The 20,351-nt window shown below is 50.0% G+C and overlaps 3 protein-coding genes across 3 annotated transcripts; 2 read left to right on the top strand and 1 right to left on the bottom strand.

Annotated features, from left to right (window-relative positions):
• Window positions 1-836: 836 nt before the first annotated feature.
• Window positions 837-3,251, bottom strand: MAA_05498 (G-patch domain-containing protein; the record flags this gene model as incomplete). The annotated part of the gene is made up of 1 exon (XM_007823496.1): window positions 837-3,251. The coding sequence occupies one exon, from the start codon at window positions 3,249-3,251 to the stop codon at window positions 837-839; it is 2,415 nt and encodes an 804-aa protein (XP_007821687.1).
• Window positions 3,252-5,575: 2,324 nt separating this feature from the next.
• Window positions 5,576-8,424, top strand: MAA_05499 (spindle pole body component alp14; the record flags this gene model as incomplete). The annotated part of the gene is made up of 4 exons (XM_007823497.1): window positions 5,576-5,635; window positions 5,694-7,896; window positions 7,957-8,330; window positions 8,398-8,424. 4 exons carry the CDS (start codon window positions 5,576-5,578, stop codon window positions 8,422-8,424), a joined length of 2,664 nt encoding a protein of 887 aa, XP_007821688.1.
• A 1,512-nt stretch (window positions 8,425-9,936) lies between these two features.
• Window positions 9,937-19,614, top strand: MAA_05500 (vacuolar protein sorting-associated protein vps13; the record flags this gene model as incomplete). The annotated part of the gene is made up of 2 exons (XM_007823498.1): window positions 9,937-16,409; window positions 16,464-19,614. 2 exons carry the CDS (start codon window positions 9,937-9,939, stop codon window positions 19,612-19,614), a joined length of 9,624 nt encoding a protein of 3,207 aa, XP_007821689.1.
• Window positions 19,615-20,351: the final 737 nt, after the last annotated feature.

Genomic DNA, 20,351 nt, shown 5'->3' with positions numbered 1-20,351 from the left:
TTCCTTGCCAAGCTTTGCCTCGCGACGGGTTCCAGGTTCCATTTCGTACGGTCCCGAGTGTGGTCTGAGATCTGGTCGTCTGTCAAATGCCATCTAATTGCTATGTACAACATGATTGAGCGGGTGCCTTGTGAGACAGGTGTGTACATATGTACCGCACGTGCTTGAGATATGTGGAAGAAAAATACATCGCGACAAAACTGTCACCTGTAGAAAAAAAAACAGAGTAGCTGGTATTCCCAAGTCCAGCCCAGATTGTTTCGTTTGTCCTTTCGATATCAGTGTCCGGGTTCCTTCGTCCACTGCAAAGCCATTATACCTCGAAGTTAGTTGTTTTTTTACGCCATCCAGGCCAAGTTTCCGCCTGTATCAATTCTGGCTGTGCTCCCATTCCATTAGGTCCATATTGCATCACCCAGCACAACGTTTGCCCAGAAATATACATCGTCGCAATAAATCGTGGGGAAATCGTCTCCCATGTCCATCAACTCCCGAACAGCCTTCAATCCCGGCCTGCCACGTTGTCTGTCTCGACTCCCCGCATCGCTCAACGCACATACAGTCTTCGGAAGTCCGAGTGTCAGCACCTGGTCAGACGCCGAGGCTGACCTTGCCTTAGACACTTGGATCGGATAAGCTGTGCAAATGTTGCGTTGTAACCATACCTCAAAGGTAAGGCGTGTGTATCTTGATTCCTTGGGCCGTAGGACACTGTGTGCTGTGTGGTCGTACAAACATGGATGTAAAAGGTGGAATATGTTAATTGGCTTTTGTCCCTTAATACATACAGGGTATTGGATATTGTTTTCGTCCGAGCCACTGATTCTATATATGTATTACACAATATTCATGATTTGCATCCCTTTATCCAATTCAGCCCTGACCGTCTTCACATTAACCATGTCCTTCAGTAACACACCACGCCACCAACTATACCACTCGGCCACTTCTTGAAGATCTGCCTCGCCGAGAGCCAACCACTCCTGCAATTTGTCGTACCACATAGGAAAGACGTCTTGCACAAGCACCTCGGCAATGATGGCGTCACCAAGCATGCGGTTCCATCGCATCACGCCCGTGAGGATAGGCAGGTAGAGCTCTTGGTCCGCAGGGTCCACACGAAAATTGGCCCGCAGGTATCGGCCCATTGATGGTAGCACATGAGACATGATGAGCGGTCGCCACTGACTGCCTAAAACGTCTTGCCATTGCTTCAAGCCGGGCACTGTACCACGCTCAAACTCCCACACATCAATGAGTTGCCGAAACTTCCTCTTGACGTCTGCCACGAGGCCAGTGCCCTTGGGATCCAGGTGGTAGGGGGCAAGATGCTGTAGCCATGGGAACAGCCAAGTATGCGGAAGATGGTGACTTTGACGCTTCTTCTTGGGGTTCCAGTCCGAAACTGCTGTTTCCAGCTTCCGTGCTACGTGATCCATGACCTGAGCTCGTACAAAAGGGGGCAGTAGGTCATTCCAGGTCTCAACCACGTCAAGCATGGGGCTCGGGGTCAACGGGTCCCATTCGCGTACCGCGGCGACAACCCGCGGAAGCCAGTTCTTGTACATCATGCTTTCATATGGTGTTGTGGCTTTCTGGTGTCTTCGATAGATCCCCTCCTGTTGCATACGGTTCGAGTGCCATTTATCAACAGATTGTCCCTCGCTTTCTGGTTTTATGAGCAAAGCCGACAGTTTCTTGAGATCAGGTGCAAATTTCGACGGTTCGACAAGAGGATCCCATTCGGCATCTCTGAAAAAGGGATGTATAGCAGCTACGGCAATATCTGCTGCGTCAGCATTGACGGCACCAATGTCGGCTGCTTTTTGCAAACAGCTAATAACTTGGTCCCAATTCGAGTCCGCAGTGAGCTGCTCAGCGACCATGTTTGAGAAGGTTTGAAGCTTCTCAAAGTCGGACCGTAGATCTTCCATTTCTTGCTCTCTTTCTTTCAACTCGACATTGACCCAAGCCTTTCGTTCTTCAAGATTTCTCCACTCTTCAGAGAATGCCTGAAGGTCCGCCTGTGCTCGTTTAACCAGTTTCCTGGCTTCTATCAGCTCTGCTGATTCAGACACTCCAGAAGTCGGTGTCATAATGCCATTTGTCGATGTGATTATCTTGTTTCCAGGTCCAGTCATATCCAAAATCGGCGTGAATGCATCCGGAATTTGTAAACCCGGCGCTGAAGCCTTCAATTCCTCAGCTGTCAAATATTTTGTCTTCTGCCGTCGTGGAGTACTAGCGCCGCTGCCACCCAGGCCGCCGACAGCCTTCTTTTTCGCCTTCTTGCGCTTCTTCTCCTCTTCATCTGAGTCAATCACAGTTTCGCCCCGTAGTTCTGCTTGCCGCTTTTCTTCCCGACGTTCGTGTTCAGACTTTTCTTTAACAGCTCCCAAGCCGATGCCCTGTGGCCGCAGATTCGCCTCAATGATAATGTTTCGTCCTTGTTCTTCTTTTCCGAGACCTTTACCCTCAACATAACCCATTTTAGCCATCATCCGCGCTCCGAAGCCCTTGGCATTGATCTTTCCTTTACTCGTGAAGGCGCTGTGTTGCGGTTTATTTTGGGGCGGTTCTTTAGCCGCAGCTGTCTCCTGTAGTACTGGCTCGTTCGTAGACGATGGTATGAACCCCATTCCAAGTACGCTGCCACCTTTAAACTTGGGCTTCACTTTTGAGATGCGAGATTTGTCAGTGCTTTGGACTTGACTCTGCGCGGCTCGTTGAAAAGTAGAGCCTAGCCCTCCGCCAAATCCCAAGCCAACACCAGCCGTTGTACTATCGTACCCATCATTGTCGTTGTCGGTGTCTTCTTCCTCTTCTTCCTCCTCTTCCTCCTCACCGTGCTCGCCCTGGCCTTCGCCGTCGGTACCTTGCCCATTATTCTTCAGTTGACCCAACACGGGCCTGTTATCCTCAGATTCCATTTCATCGTCCGACTTGTTTTCTTTCGAGGCCGTGGAAACAAATGTCATGCCTTTATTCCGAAGAGACTTTCGTTTCCATCTCGACCCTGGGCCATCTTCCTCGCTATCAGAACCAAAGATGCCGAGCGCCGCCTTCTCCTTGTTGTTCTTCCCAAGTCGTCGCTTCTTTCTCGGATTAAAATCGCCGAAATCGTCGTCATCGGCCGTCATGCCTGGGATGCGGTAGTCATCCTCTTCTTCAGAGGCAGACGACGAGAACTCTTCAGCGGCAGCTTTTGTGAGCCGCGAAGGGTCGAACGGGAAATTCCCATTTCCTGACATCTTGGTGTGTTCCCTCTAGAGCTCAAAGAGCTTCACCTAGAGGTGCAGCGGATTTTCCCATGCCGATAGCTTGGGGGGGGTTTAAAAAAGTTGTAGCTGCCGCGCGCCTTCATCTCGCCCTGGCAGCAACTACTAATCTTATCTGCACGTGACCCTTGACACTGTGAAACGTCATAGTCACCTGGGCACTCTTGCTCGGCCTCGCAAAAGTCACAAACAGAGAAAGAAAAATGAGTTGTTCGTAATTTGAAGGAAATTCCGAGTGGTAAAGGTTGATTTATTTTTTCCGGGAACAATTATTGCGTTGGATTGGGATGGGTAAGGTGATTACCGCCTTTTTCGCAAGTGGAATAAGCTCGACGAACGTAGGCAGGTGGGTAGGTAGTATAACAGCAGGCCATATTCAATTAATCGATTCGTCTTCAAAACTGCATATCTATCAAGGGCTGTGTATCCTGTGTATCCCTTTCCCGCTTAAGTATGTTGATGGACCAGTATCTTGGCCGTCAACATACAAGCATTACAGCAGCATCGTCGTAGTCCATGCCAGCTTGAAGACGACCATGTCGTAGGCGAATCCCTTTGAATGTGCGCAGGTCCAATTAATGTAGTTAACCCACTTTTTTATAATACTTAAGGATACTTATAAATACTTAAAGTTACTCTTTTATTAGTAATAATAACTAGTATATTTTTATATTTTTAAGAATTTTATAATTTTTATTATTATATAATCTTTTAGTAAGTATATATATCTTTTAAATAAGTAATTATTATTGGCTAGAACCCTGGTCCGTTACAAAAATTGGACCTGCGCACATTCAAAGGGATGGCGATCAATGCACTCCATAAACAAACCAAAATGCGCGGTATGGCAGCATATCGGTTGAAACATGAGCACCCCCAATCAAGACTGCTCATCACAAGACGAAGCAGCACATGAGCCTGGACGTTGGGAGCTTGGGGTCCAGGGCCTGGTAAAATTAAACATTTGAAGGTTCGCATTGGCCAGAATATGGAGAACGCAACGGCAGAGGGATGCTGCACTGCCCTCCAGCATGCCGTGTTCGTCACTGGGCAACCGTTGAACACAAATGTGGTGGGCTCGAGTGCAGCCAGCGAAACCAGAGTATGCCAACCCGAGCTCTCAACTTGTGAGAGGACGCTGAAAACTACCCGCAGCGAGGACAGCGGTAGGCAAAAATAAGTGTTGAGAAGTCTTCTGAGCAAAAACATTGGCTTCCATTCAAGCTGGATTCCAACCTGTGCGCGTGTGTGGCGAGTTGCTTTGTGAATCTAGACTCCAGACGGTCCAGACATGGACTCGATATGGACGTTTTCGGATTTAGGGTAGGCCACTAGCTTGCAGCCGAATGACGAATCCCTCGCCTCAAGGGCCCAGCAGGTGACAAGGACAGCCAACTAGAAGACGGAGTCAGGCACCAGCACCAGCGCACCTCTGATTGGCCCCCAACGCCTGGTCAGGGCATCTGAACTCCTGACTGTTCAAGAGGTCAGCAGCCACTGCTGGCATGCGACATCAGGGCCGGGTTGCCCCCTGGACGCCCAGGGTTGTCAGGCAGCCAGGGTCCAGATGCCCAGACGTCCTCTCCCACCGCCATCCGCGCCAACATTGAGCGCTACCGCGGCCCCGCCAAATAACATTGAACATTGAATCGCACAGTCAGTTGTCTGATCCCCCTTCCCAACCAGGCAAAACATCGCTTCGTAAACTACTCTTGTCGCTACTGTCGCACTTCGAATCAAAGACCTGTTGCGCTACCTAGACTGCGATTCATATGATTAATTGTCCTGCTTTTGCTACCTGTACCAGTTACGGCTTCCTCTACTGGCGTTGACTTCAACTCCCAAAAGATTCGCGGCAACCCTGACACTCCCCGCCTGGGACGTCACGACCAACGCACAATTCTGGAGTCTTTTGCCCTCTATTTTCTTCTCGACCAACGACAGGAACGTACGGCCTGTTCGGAGTACCTGCTTGTACCAACTTCTTGCCTCGAGTTACTCCTTCGTTTGTTCTGGCGATACAACCTGGATTGCTAGCATTGACCATCTGCTGGTGTTTCCACAGCTTCTCCTGCTGGTAGGTAGCTTCTGCCGCTCCGAGTATTTACAACCTCTGGATATGCACGGCTTGACCCTTCGGAGTGTGCATGAGCATTTCGAATCCAAAGGGTGCTATGGATGAGCCTCGGCGCCGTGGAAGGATATCCGTGCTAATCGAAAAGTTAGTTCGTTTAGTGAAGCCTCAAGGGAGACGACCACTCCCGCATCACGAACCCCACGCCCGACGCTTTGAGATAATGGCGGATCAAGAGGAGGACTTTAGCTCCTTGCCGCTTCCTGACCGATTTACTCATAAGGTTTGATTGGTTTTATCTCCTAGCTGCCTGTAAGACCGGAGCTAATTCGTGTTGATAGGTTTGGAAGGTGAGGAAAGCAGCATACGAAGATGCTGCCAAACAGTTCTCTGCTTCACCGGACGAGGCCGATCCATGCTTTCGGCCATTCCTCAACGACCCCAATCTCTGGAAGTCTGCTGTTACCGACTCCAATGTCGCCGCACAACAAGAGGCTATCATTGCTCTGTGCGCTTTCCTGAAATTCGGCGGACGCGATTGCGCCCTGCGGACCCGCGGCCTCACAATCACACCCATGGTTGAGAAATGCCTGTCATCGACGAGAGCAGCTACCAAGCAAAACGCGCAAGAGGCTTTGCTTCTTTACATCGAGCTCGACGCCGCCGGCCCGGTGGTTGAAGACGTTTTACCTGGTCTAGCCAACAAGGTCCCCAAGAATGTGGCTGCTACACTGAATGCATTAACAACTATAATCCACAATTACGGATGTAAATTAGTTGACCCCAAGCCGGTGCTGAAGGCTCTACCGAAAGTATTTGGTGCTGCTGATAAGAACGTTCGTGCTGAGGCGACCAACCTTGCCGTGGAACTTTACAGATGGTTGCGCGAAGCCATGAAGCCCATGTTCTGGGGTGACCTCAAACCAACCCAACAGACTGACCTTGAGGCACAATTCGAGAAGGTCAAGGCCGAGCCACCACCGAAACAAGAGCGACTGCTTCGATCCCAACAAGCTGCCGCAGAATCCGCCCCAGCTGGTGCAGATGATGGCGAGGACGGAGTAGAGGATGACGAGGAAGCAGCCGAGGTTGATGCGTTCTCTCTCGCTGAGCCCGAGGATATTACAAAAAAGATCCCCGCCAACTTTACCGATATGCTCGCATCCTCAAAGTGGAAGGATAGAAAAGAAGCCGTCGAGGCCTTATATCAGGCATTAAACGTTCCCCGCATCAAAGACAGCGATTTCGGCGAAGTCAATCGAGGCCTCGCCAAGTGTATGAAGGACGCTAATGTTGCTGTTGTTACACAAGCGGCCCAGTGTATCGAACAGCTGGCCAGAGGACTGCGACAAAGCTATGGCAAGTACCGAGCGGTTGTTATGCAACCTATCATGGATCGTTTGAAAGAAAAGAAGGCGACGGTTTCAGATGCCCTTGGATCTGCCCTGGATGCTGTTTTTGTCTCGACAAGCTTAACTGATTGTCTTGAAGATATTACTGCCTATCTAAGCAACAAAAATCCACAAGTAAAGGAAGGTACCATGAAATTTTTGATCCGGTGCCTACGGAATACCAGAACAGTTCCCGCCAAGCCTGAGATTGCCACCATTTGCGAATCTGGCAAGAAATTGCTTTCAGAAGGCAGCCCAGCGCTCCGAGATGGCGGCGCTGAGATTCTTGGAACAGTGATGAAGATTATCGGCGAACGAGCCATGACTCCATATCTGGACGGCCTTGACGATATTCGAAAGACCAAGGTTAAAGAATTCTTCGAAACGGCCGAAGTCAAGGCCAAGGAAAAGCCCAAGCCTGCACCGGCAGTGAAAGCCCCTCCGCCTTCGGCAAAGAAACCACTTGGCGCAAAGAGGCAGCCTGTCAAGAAAGCTGGTGCTCCCGTCATGCCTGCAGAGACTCCTCCTGCGGCAGCACCGGCGGCACCCAAGCTTGCAGCCGGCGGCAGCAAACTAGGAGCCCCGAAACCGTCAGGCTTAGCTGGGTTGAAGGCTCCCCAGAAACGGACGCTCGGGGGACCTGGATCTGCGTCTCCTCGGCGTCCGGCCACAGGTCCGCCTGTGATGCCCCCAGAAGACGAACCTGCAGCGCCGCCGCCTCCGCAGCTCCGAGCTGGGTTGTCTCGGGGACTCGCTGGTCGCTCACTGGCGAAGCCGGCCGCAGCTCCAATTATGCCTACAGCTGATTCTCCACCACCGTCGAGTAGCCTCACTGCTGTTGAGCGTGCAGAATTAGAAGAGCTTCGGGCAGCCAACGAAAGACTGTCCCGCCAAGTCGACGATATGCGGCAAGAGCGGAATAAGTTCATGTCTGAGATTCAAGAGTTGAAAAACCAGAATGCTGGCCTCATAGAAGATCATACTAGAGATGTCCTCAGCATTAAGGCCAAGGAAACACAGCTTGTCCGAGCCCGAAGCGACGCCGAGGCGACCGCACAGGCCAATGAAAGGCTACGACGAGAGCTAGAGCGCTTGAAGAGAGCACTGAGCCGGGCCGAGGGTTTGGGAGCACAATCAGGAGTGGGAAGTCCAGGTACGCACCCCTTCTCTTGTCTGCAATAGCCCACCATGTAGTATGCTAATTATCAAGCAGTCACGTCACCGACGCACGACGATGTTGGTATCTACCGCGATTCAGGGTCTGCATCGACCAGCCGTAACAGAATGAGCTTTACGAGTACCATGTCGGAGGAGAAAGAGAACGGAGAGCTGGTGTACCCAAGGAGCAAGCTCAGCCCAGAACTTCGCCGTAGTGGAAGCGGAGCGTCCTCTGGGCGTGGTTCTCCAGCTAGGGGCTTCAGGACTGCGGTACCTCCAACGTACGAGTCTCTCGAGCCAACCGCACCAGCAACTCGAGAGAGACCTGTTTCTGCATTGCCACAACCTACAAATGGCGGCGGAGTTGAGAGCTGGAGACGTGCTGCGGAAGTTACGAGCCAACTGAAGGCCCGCATCGAACAAATGAAGGTGTGTGAAGAATTGTCCCCATGACTGTGAAAACTCGGTTTGCCACGGCATGCTAACGCATTCACAGGCTAAACAAGGCCTTACTCGACCCTAAGCTATTGACTGTCCGGCGACGGAGCCGAAAAGAAGGGTGCAAATTGCAGGTCGTGCTGATGAGAACCGATATTCTCTCTATGGTATATTTAAAAGCCTGCATATAATGTTTGGTTGTCAAGTTTGTACTGCATTTCGATGGCGTTGAAACGACATACCCTAGTCTTTTTGTGTGGTGGACAGCTATGAAACATGGGTAGTATTGGATGATCACTGCAATCATCTGTGAGGCTGGAATGGAAGGCATAGATGTATTGACATTGGGACGTTTTGGTAATGACTTTATGACGGGATGGGCTCTTCAAGCGAGGACAACTTTTGTGTTGTATACCACATGGATAATTGTGTTTAGCTCAGGATCCTAAGTATGGCTGTGGGCATGGCCAGAGCTTTCCAAGGAAATCGTGTCTAATGTACCCGGAGCGCATTTAAAGATTACATTGCACGGGTGTGACAAGCTTGGCGCTGCTATTCGAGGTATTGCAACGACGACAGTGTCTAGCAAGATACATTTATCAACTGAAAAGAGCATGTTAACATATGTATTGTACAATATTCAAATGATTTGACGGACCACACGTATCTGAGTGATGTGTATGAACATCAAGCCATAACAAACCGGCGTCTGATTCCGACTATCCAAGAAGGGTGGCATTATGGGGCTAGACGAGACAACGGCTCAATGGTGACGTAATGTGTAGAGAAACTTGCACGGGCTGGGCAAGCTTGGCAGGTAGTGACTGGACCCAGCAGGTTGGGCAGCGCTGTGTGGCTGCAGTGAAGAGAGCTGGGAAAGACCGCCAACAGCTCGGTCGCTGCTCGGTCGCTGGGTGGAGGCTTTGGTCCTTGGGCGCTTGAAGCAGGTACATCCACATCGACATGGACGCTGGCTCGAGCAGTGGGCAGAGTGACCGTGGCAACATTGAAGCTCCCAACCGGCAACAAGCAAGCCACCGGGTCGCTCCTGCCGTCTTGCCTACGTCACATCCAGCGCATTAGCCCATGACTTGTGTCCAACATCTAATGGACCGCTTGAACAGGTTTACTCCACGTATTTTGCCCCAAGCCCAAGCCCAGCTTGCTGCGCTTCCGTGCTCTCATTCCTCCATCACCTGCCCTATTAAGTTATTGATTTATTTCTCTTTATTTCTGCATCATTCACAACCCTAGGCATCTGCTTTCCGTCTCAGCAGCCCGTGCCGACATCCCGAACCCCCGCCGTTGTCTGCTGTTAACGATAACGTAAAGCGGACTTCAATTTTGGGACTTGTGAGCGCCCCTCACATCACAACCGCGAACCGAAGCACCCCCCATAGCAGCCGACGACATCGAACGACGCGTGCCGACGACACAGCTGCCACCGTCGGCTGAGAGAGTTTGAATTGATTGTTGCAATACGCGCCTGATTCGTGCTGTACGCTTCCAACCACCGATGTTGCCATTGTAGAAAACAGAAAGCCGCCCACACCGACCTGGTATACCCTGCCCGGGGCACGGCAACACCACCGTCACCATGTTGGAAGGACTGGTCGCCGGTCTTCTTAATCGATTCCTGGGCATGTATGTTCAGAACTTCGACCCAACACAGCTCAAAGTTGGTATCTGGTCTGGCGATGTCAAGCTGCGGAACCTCGAGTTGCGCCGTGAGGCTCTTGACCAGTTGAAGTTGCCAATTAACGTTGTGGAGGGCCACCTCGGAGAGCTAACGCTGGTTATTCCGTGGTCTAATCTTCGTGGTGCCCCCGTCAAGGTCTTTATCGAAGATGTTTTTCTCCTGGCCAGTCCGAAGGAGGAGGCTGAATACGACGAAGAGGAGGAGGAACGTAGAAGGCAGAGGCTCAAATTGGAAAAGCTAGACAGCGCCGAAATACTCAAGGAACGAAACCGAGAAGGTATGAGCCAGGAGGAGCAAAAGAAAAGCCAAAGCTTCACACAAAGTTTGGTCACCAAGGTTGTCGATAATTTGCAGGTTACCGTCAAAAACATTCACGTTCGGTACGAAGATTCAATTTCTGCCCCGGGACACCCTTTCGCCCTGGGGTTGACCTTGGAAGAATTCAGTGCCGTCAGCACTGATGGACAATGGAAGCCCACGTTCATTCAGGACTCCAGCACCACAACACATAAGCTGGCAACCCTAGGCGCCTTGGCCGTATACTGGAATACGGACTCAGACCTGTTTGGGTCCGGTCGCGAGGCATCTTCGCCGCTCAAGGAGCCCCTGCCGCACGACGAGATGGTGCAAAAGTTCAAGGGCATGGTTGGCAAGGCAAACGCCCTTGCCTCCAACCACCAGTTCATCTTACGCCCAGTGAATGGGCAGGCAAAAATCGAAATTGACAAGTCTGGTGATATCCACGCCCCAAAATTCAAAGCCAATCTGCTTTTCGAAGAGATTGGTCTCGTTCTTGATGATGATCAATATCGCGATGCGCTGATGATGGTGGATTTGTTCCATTACTTCATTCGTCACCAGGAGTACAAGTCATTGAAACCGAAAGGTGTGCGGCCCAAGGAAGATCCTCGCGCCTGGCTCCTCTTTGCCGGTAATGCTGTCCTAAATAAGATACATGAAAGGAACCGCAAGTGGTCCTGGGACTATTTCCGAGAAAGACGCGACGATCGACAGCGATACATTGAGCTGTTCATGAAGCAGAAACAGCAGCAGCAATTCACAACAGAAGAAAGTGAAGAGTTTCGAAAGCTTGAGTGCAAGTTGGAATATGAAGATCTCCGGTTCTGGAGATCGTTGGCACGAAACCAGCTCAAGAAAGAAAATGCGGAAGCCCTAAGGAAGCAGCCCCAGCTGCAACAACAACAGCAAGGCTGGCTAGCTTGGATGTGGGGATCGAAGCCTCAGGGGACGATAGAAGAAAACGAAGAAAATACTCAGATGACTGAGGAGCAGCGAAAGGAACTGTATGAAATGATTGAATGGGACGAGAAGCAAGCACTGGCCGAGGAAGTAGACGTCCCTAGGGAGGCTGTAAAGCTATGTCTTGAGGCCTCTTTGAGCACGGGCAGTTTTACATTGAAGAAAAGCCCGCATGATAATCCTTCCGATCTTCTGAGTCTTCACTTCGATGTCTTCAAGGCAAAAGCACTTCAGCGAAAGGACTCCGTATTGGCCAATATCAGTCTCGGCGGCCTACGCGTGAATGATGGAACGACCCCGGACAGTCTGTACCCCGAGATTGTCCGCGTCAAGGATGCTCCTGAGGTCAGGAAACGAAAGAGCCTATCGTTGAAGGAGCTGGAAATTGACAAGGAAGAGCCATTCTTCCAGTTCGAAATCGAAAAGAATCCTATAGAACGCGAGGGTGACTTTGCCATTGTCGGAAAACTAAAACCTCTTGAAGTCGTATGGAATCCCAACTTTGTTGTTGGCATTGTTGATTTCTTCCGGCCGCCAGAGAGGCACATGGAATCCATCACAGCTTTGATGGAAAGCGCTGGCGCAACCGTTGAGGGTATCAGAGAGCAAACTCGTGCAGGGCTGGAATTTGCCCTCGAAGAGCACAAAACTGTGAATGCTGAGCTAGATCTACAGGCCCCGCTCATCATCGTGCCCGTGAGCATCACGACTGCGAACTCAACTTGCTTGATTGTTGATGCTGGCCATATTCATGTCAACAGTCAATTGGTAGATAACAAGACCATGAACGAAATCCAGTCAAAGCAACGGCAATCTTACAGCGAGGCTGACTTTCAGCGCCTCGAATCGGCAATGTACGACAAATTTATCGTCAAGCTCACATCAACACAAGTACTCATTGGTCCATCGATCGAAGAAACCAAGAAGCAACTGGTTAAGAAAAGTGCGGACTCTCAGCTACATGTCGTGGAAAAAATCAATGTCGACTTCGTCGTTGAAACTTCCATTTTACCCAAAGCTCCAAATCTTACAAAGCTACGAGTTTCTGGTCACCTTCCAATGTTGCACGCGACTGTATCTGACTCGAAATACAAGAACCTGATGAAGGTTATTGACGCGGCAATTCCAAAATTAGGACAAAGTCAACAACCAGAACCGTCCTCTGAGAATAGTCAAACACTTCAGCAACGACCACGGCTTCTTAGTGCTAATTCTACACGATCGCGAAGAAGGTCTCAACGAGAACGCCGACAATCCTCTGCTTTCCCATTTATGCAACCACAGAGTGCTGTAATACTCGAAGACATCGACGACGATGAAGACGACTTCGAAGACGCGACGGACGGAGTGGACGGGCAGCAACTAAAAATCCAACAAAGGAGCTTTGAATTTAACTTCAAAGTCGATACACTCAAGGGCTCACTCTACAGAAGCGACCCAGACCGCGCCAAACCCGACACGCTTCTCGTTGAGCTTGTGGCTGAGCGCTTTGATCTTGCCTTTTATACCAGAACGTACGATATGGCAGCCGAAGTGTCGCTGGGCTCCGTTGCGGTCGAAGATTTTGTCGAAAACCCCCCTGGAGAGTTCAAGTCTATTGTTTCTTCTGGAGATAGCGAAGATTTGAAAGCAGGGCGAAGCCTCGTTCATGTAAAATTCATGAAGATCAATAGACAGTCGCCAGAATTCATGCCGGTGTACGAGGGTGTGGAGACCAACATCACTGCTGTTATATCAACTATCAACATTGTCGTCACTCGTAAAACGCTCTTGACTCTTCTTGATTTCATCTTGATCACATTTACGGGTGGCAATAACGATCAAGAAGCTCCATCGGCACCAACCATTGCGGCAGGGGAAGGCAGCGACGAACCGCAGCTTGAGCAGAGCATTGTCGACGCCCCAAAGCCCAATGGAAATGTTGGGTCGATTCGTGTCAAGGTTGACTTGAAGGCCATCCGCCTTATTCTCAATAACGATGGTATCAGGTTGGCCACCCTCTCATTCAACCATGGTGATGCCGGCATCTATATCAGTGGAAAAGCGATGCGCATCTCCGCTAGACTGGGTGACTTGTCACTGGTTGATGATGTAAACCTTGGCGTCTCGGCTGATTCGAGTCTTCGGAAGCTTGTTACAATCCAAGGTGATGACCTTGCAGACTTCAGGTACCAGACATTCGACCCTGAAAACCAGAAGGCTTATCCTGGATACGACAGCTCAGTTTTTCTCCGAGCTGGGTCTGTCAAGGTTAACTTTGTCGAGGAGCCTTTCCGCAAGATTATTGATTTTCTTGTCAAATTTGGCAAAATGCAAGCCTTGTACAATGCTGCCCGCCAGGCCGCTGTGACTCGTGCCAATCAGATCCAGCAGAGCCCGAGCAGGATCAGATTTGATGTTGTTGTAAAGACACCGATTGTCGTTTTCCCTCGCCTCTACGTGTCTGAACGAGACAAAGGAGATGCCATCACGGCGTACCTGGGCGAGATTTACGCTCAAAATAAGTTTGTTCCCCTGGATGATAGCAAGAACTCCGACATTGCCATGAAAATCTCAGCAGGCATCAGAAACGTGCGCCTCACCTCCGACTTCCACTATTCCGAGGACCGATCGGAAGAGCTTGAGATGATCGATGGTGTGGATCTGGGCCTCAATATTACGTATATAGAACATAAAGAAGGCGTAAAGCGACCTGATACGGAAATTGAAGGGACTCTCTCGGACATCAAGCTTCGTTTGACACAATACCAACTCAAGACTCTTATGGAGATTTCAAAGTCCGTTCCCGCAGCTTTAGCGGGCGAAGGAGATGATTCTGATGAAGAGGCGGCGCGAATGGTGGATGAAGGGACGCTGCAGCGCGCTAGAGGTGCTCCTGGTAACGGTAACAATAGTCATGATCAGAGCTTGATTGACCTCTCACCGGAACTCAGCTCGCTGCAAAATGCGTGGACGAAGCTTGACTTCATATTTCAAGTCAACACTGTTGCTCTTGAACTCATCATGGCCGAGGAAGATGAACCGGTTGGCGATTTGGCTAAATCAAGTTTGTCGAGGTTCTCACTAGATGATACAAGGTTCAAAACAAGAATGCTGTCTGACGGCTCTCTTGAGGCAGAACTGCTTATTCAGTCTTTCACAATCCAAGACAGTCGTCGGCAAGAAACCAAGTATCGGCGAATTATGACCTCTTCCAACAAGGAAGCGCAGCAATTGATGGCGAGTGTGACCATGTCTGGTGGAAAGGAACGGAGCTTGATTGCCATGGCTACTATTGACAGCCCTCGAATTATCTTCGCACTCGACCATCTGTTCGCGATTCAAAAATACATAACTGAAGGTCTAGCCGTGGATGATACCAGCCCAATGGATGATGAAAGTATTGGAGAAACAGTTGATGAGTCCGACACCGATTCGATGCAGGTCACTTACAATGCCCCTGGCACGGAGCGGACACAGTCTCACGCTTCTCGGCAGCGAAACGAGGTGTCTCCGGATAAGTCTCAGAAACAGAAAGAGGAGTCAACAATGTCGATGGCGTTTCGAGTCAATCTAGTGGATGCTCAGGTTATCCTCATTGCAGACCCATTGTCATCAAGCTCCGAGGCGATCGTTTTGAGTATTCGACAGGTTCTGCTCTCTAAACAGCATGCCCTAACCTTCCAGATCTCGGAAACCGGCATGTTCTGGTGCCGAATGGATAAGTTTGACACCTCTCGCCTGCGCATCATTGATGACTTTTCCATTCAATTAAACATGGACAACTCACAGGTTGGGGTGACCGGCATTCATATTGACGTGGAGCCCCTCATTCTGCGCCTTTCTCTCCGTGATATCCTCCTGATTTTGCAGATTATCAGTAGAGCTAGTGAGCTGTCTGGAAACGAGACAAAGGATCCGCCGGAAACAGCGGCGGAACAGAAAGCTAGAGAACTACGAAATGCCGGATTGAAATACAAGTCTGCCAGTGGACGTGGCCAATCGACAATTGCCAAAACCAGGGGCACGAAGACTATTACTGGAAGAACAATTCATCCACCAACAAAGCCACAACCAGTTACGGTACCTGATCGCGAGGAGCTCTCTGCCACTATTGATGGAGTGCGTATTGTTCTCATTGGTGATTTGCATGAATTGCCTATTCTTGACATTGGCGTCAACAACTTTACGGCTACTGCTGAGAATTGGTCATCGAATCTTAAGGCAGAGGCCGCGATTAATATGTATTCAAGTGTTTACAATTTCGCCAAGTCAAGTTGGGAACCACTCCTAGAGCCATGGCATGTTGGCCTTGGTGTAGCAAAAGACCCAACGTCTGGGCTGATATCCGTTGACGTGGCATCGAAGAAGACTTTTGATATTACTATCACCACAGCATCCATTGCCTTGGCCTCCAAGTCCCTGACATTTTTGACTTCCGAGCAAAATGTCCTTGATAAGCCACGAGGAGTTGAGGCACCTTATCGTATCAGGAACTATACAGGCTTCGATGTGGTACTTCACTCCAAGAGCCCTAGTAGTGAGGAGCCTATGGGTCTTCGACTCGAGGATGGGGCTGAACAACCTTGGAGTTTTGAGCATTGGGAGAAGATGAGAGAGAATCTGCTCACCGAATCTAGCCAGGATGGGGTTGGCATTCAACTTGAAGGGAGTGGATTCGATCTCATCAAGAGCGTTAAGCTTAACAGGGAGGGTGAATTTTTGTATGGCTTACGACCAAAAACGGAGAACATTCTACACCGCCTCTGTGTCGAGGTCAAGTTGGGATCCGATAATGTAAAGTATGTTACGTTGCGGTCACCACTCGTCGTGGAGAATGCGACAGAGATTCCGGTTGAACTTGGCGTCTATGATGCCCGAGAAGGTCACCTGCTCAAGATTGAGAAGATTGCACCTGGCGATTCTCGGCCGGCGCCTGTTGGCGCTGTGTTCGAGAAACGTGCTCTGATCCGGCCCGACGGTGGTTTCGGCTACGAATGGAGTCGAGACCAGCTTTGGTGGAGGGATTTGCTGCAGAGACCAACGAAGCAGCTTGTGTGTAATGGAGAGAATGGCGATCCGTTCTATTTCCAGGCCCACGCCCAGTTTGACAGATCCAACCCTATAACGAAGTAAGTATTAGGATTGACGAGGCTCTTACCCAAGATGGCTAACCGACTCCGTAGAATATACCCGCATATGAAGATCAAGTTGTCCGCCCCTGTTACCCTTGAGAACCTACTGCCCTATGACTTCAAGTACAGAATTTACGACAAGAACACGAAAAAGGATTGGTCAAACTTCTTGCGCAAAGGCGGAGTGAGTCCAGTGCACGTCGTGGAGCTCTCACACCTCTTACTGTTGAGTATCGACATGCAAGATACCGTCTTTAAACCTAGCGATTTCTCAATCATTAATTCTGGGAACGTTGAGGACTTCCGAAAGGAAAGCCGGATTGTTGTCAAAGATGACCAAGGGTTGCCGTTGAACCTGGCGCTGCACTACTTCAAAATCCCCAATAGTGGAGGTGCGTTTAAGATTACTGTGTACAGTCCCTATGTTGTTCTCAACAAGACTGGCCTTGACCTCCGAATTCGTATGAAGAGTTTTTTGCAGCAAGCGAAACCGGCTGCAGGTCAGTTCCCGCTTGTTGATACCTCGGACCGTGAACGACCAAAGGCTCTGCCATTCATGTTTTCGTATGGAAATGATGATAATCGCAATCGAGCGCTACTAAAAGTCGATGAGTCGGAATGGAGCAAACCTCAAAGTTTTGATGCCGTTGGAAGCACGTCCGAGGTTGTTTTGAACTCTGCCTCCAAAACCAAGGAAATCCACGTTGGTATCACTGTCAAATCCGGCGAAGGAAAGTACAAAATGACCAAGGTTGTCACGCTGGCACCTCGATTTGTGCTTGAGAACAAATTAGGCGAGGAAATATTGGTTCGGGAGTCGAGCTCGTCTGGTTACATGACATTGAAGCCTGGCGCATTGCAACCACTACACTTTATGCAAAAGTCGGCGGTCAAGCAACTCTGCCTTTGCTATGCTGGTGTTGATAACCATTGGACATCTCCATTCAACATCGCCGACATTGGAACAACACACGTCAAAATAGCAAAGGCTGGTCAACGCCAACGATTGCTGCGGGTTGAAATTCTGCTTGAAGATTCGACAATCTTCCTTCACCTGAGCATGGAGACCAAGAACTGGCCATTCTCAATGCGCAACGAGAGTGATACAGAGTTTACCTTCTATCAAGCCAACCCGAACGTTGACGAGGATGATGTTGAAGACGGAAGCGGTTGGCGGCCTATACGGTATAGGCTGCCTCCTCGAAGCATCATGCCGTACGCATGGGATTTTCCGGCGGCCAAATTCAGGGAAGTTGTCATCACCACGAACAACAAGGAGCGTCACGTCAAGTTGGCTGAAATCGGCAACCAAATTCCAATGAAGTTTATCACTACCTCTGGCGACCAGAAGATTATCGACATCAATGTTGCAGCGGATGGGCCGACACAAACACTTATTCTGAGCAACTTCCGACAGAGTAGAAGTATGTATAGACCTAAGGCTCTTTCAAGAACCACCAGCGGCCCTGAAGCATTCGAAGTCAAGGATCAAGATACAGGCGCAACATTCCGGGCCCAACTCAAGCTTTCGGGCATTGGCATCTCGTTGATCAATGCTCAGCTGAAGGAGTTGGCCTATATCACATTTAGAGATGTGCAATTGCGATTCAGCGACTCGCCTCTGATTCAGACGGTATCACTGGCAGTTCAATGGATGCAAATTGACAATCAGCTCTACGGCGGCATCTTCCCAATGGTCCTTTACCCCAGTGTGGTACCAAAAAGGGCAAACGAGGTGGATGCCCATCCGTCTCTTCATGCGATGGTCAGCCGCGTCAAGGATGAGTCGTACGGCGTTACTTATATAAAGTATGCCAGCATTCTTCTTCAACAAATGACGGTTGAACTCGATGAGGATTTTGCGTTTGCGCTGTTGGACTTCTCTAATGTTCCTGGCGCCAGCTGGTCCAAGGTGGAGCAGGAAGGTAAACTGTGTGACGAGGATCTGGACATTCCCGAGCCTTCCCAACAGCAGGGTGGTCAAGACATTTACTTTGAAGTGCTCAACATTCAGCCTATGCAAATCGATCTGAGTTTCATGCGCACTGAGCGTATCAATGCGGAAGACAAGACCTCATCACGGAATCCCATCATGTTCTTCGTGAATGTCCTGACAATGGCCATTGGAAACGTCAATGATGCGCCGATTCGATTCAACGCCCTGATATTGGATAATGTACGCGTTTCAACACCAGTACTTATACAAAACATCTCAAACCACTACAGCCAAGAGGTTATGTTTCAGCTTCACAAGATTCTGGGCTCTGCTGACTTCCTCGGCAACCCCGTGGGCCTCTTTACCACCATCTCTTCTGGTGTCACTGACATCTTTTACGAACCATACCAAGGACTTATTCTTTCGGACAAACCAGAAGAGTTTGGATATGGAATTGCCAAGGGTGCCGCTTCGTTTGCAAAAAAGACTGTGTTTGGCTTCAGCGACAGCTTCTCCAAGTTCACTGGTAGTCTGAGCAAGGGTCTCGCGGCAGCATCACTGGACAAGCAATTCCAGGACCGGAGACGCATTACGAAAGCGAGAAACCGACCAAAGCATGCGCTGACTGGTGTCACCGCTGGTGCCAACTCATTGCTTACAAGTCTTGCGTCGGGTGTAGGCGGCTTGGCTCGAAAGCCGCTTGAAGGCGCAGAGCAGGAAGGTGCTTTTGGGTTTATCAAAGGAGTCGGAAAGGGGGTGCTCGGTCTGGCAACCAAACCTGCTGTTGGCGTTTTGGACATGGCAAGCAATGTCAGCGAAGGCATTCGCAATACTACGACTGTATTCGATGGCCAGGAACTCGATCGCATACGATTCCCGCGGTTTATTCCAAACGATGGAATTGTTCGACCGTACAACAGCCGCGAGGCAATGGGGCAGTACTGGCTGAAGCAAGTGGACAACGGAAGGTATTTTGACGAGCAATACATTGGCCATCTAGAATTGCCCAAGGAAGATATGGTCGTCATGGTCACATTTGCTCGTATACTGCTTATTAGGTCTAAACGACTAACCAGCGAGTGGGACGTGCCTTTGAAGGACATCCAGACGATTGCCAAGGAACGAACCGGTGTGAGCCTTGTCTTGCGAGGAGGAGCAAATGGGCCTTTTATTCCAGTTGGAGGCGGAAGTGAGAGAGCGTACCTGTACAAGATGATTGGTGTCGCCGTTGAGGAGTTCAATCGCAGGTTCAGAGGAGGGGAGTAACCAATACCCTGTGAAATTGATGTTTCTCACGATGACACGGGCGGAATGAAGAATCATGCGATGAAGAATGTATTTTTGGAGAGTAGAATTATCCTGTTTTTCCTGTATCAATGAGACACTACTACATGAAGGTTGTTGCGGATGTTGTTAGCCACTGGTTTAGAGAAAGAAAAAAGCAAAACAATTGACTCCAGTCTCCGCCCAATGCCTTGTGATGTTGTTACCCCGTCGTGAATTATCTAGCCACAGCTGAATACAATCTCGCTGGTGGTGTATGCCGTCCATTTTCACGTTTTGCATCACGTTGTTTCAGTGAAGTGCCAGCAACGTTGGGAGTTGGAAGGAAATATTCCATTAGCCACGGGGGAGGGCTAAAAAGCCGGGGTGTGGTGTCAATCGCAAAAGTGGCTTGATTCCGAATGCGCCTCCCGAGCACAGGTCTTGAAGCATGTTGGTGGGAAGGCGTGATTCAATAGTACTCCAAGATGAATACGTAAACGCAAGCCTAGACAGACGTGTTGGCTCGTGCGAACTTAGTTTCGTTGCATAAGTAGCCTGGGACTCTGGGGTATGGGGAACGTGACGGCCATCTCCGCCCAACCCTCCATCCGCCATATATGCGTCGACAAGCGAAGAGGCAAGCAACCACGCTTGCATTCATGCAGCACCGGGGAATTCTCAGGGTGGTCGACACATGGCTCATGCATGTCGTTGACGACAAAAGGAGAAGGTTGTTT

Source organism: Metarhizium robertsii (assembly GCF_000187425.2).
Source record: "Metarhizium robertsii ARSEF 23 chromosome Unknown MAA_Scf_2, whole genome shotgun sequence".
Lineage (NCBI taxonomy): Eukaryota > Fungi > Ascomycota > Sordariomycetes > Hypocreales > Clavicipitaceae > Metarhizium > Metarhizium robertsii.
This window is presented reverse-complemented; position numbering and strand designations above follow the sequence as displayed.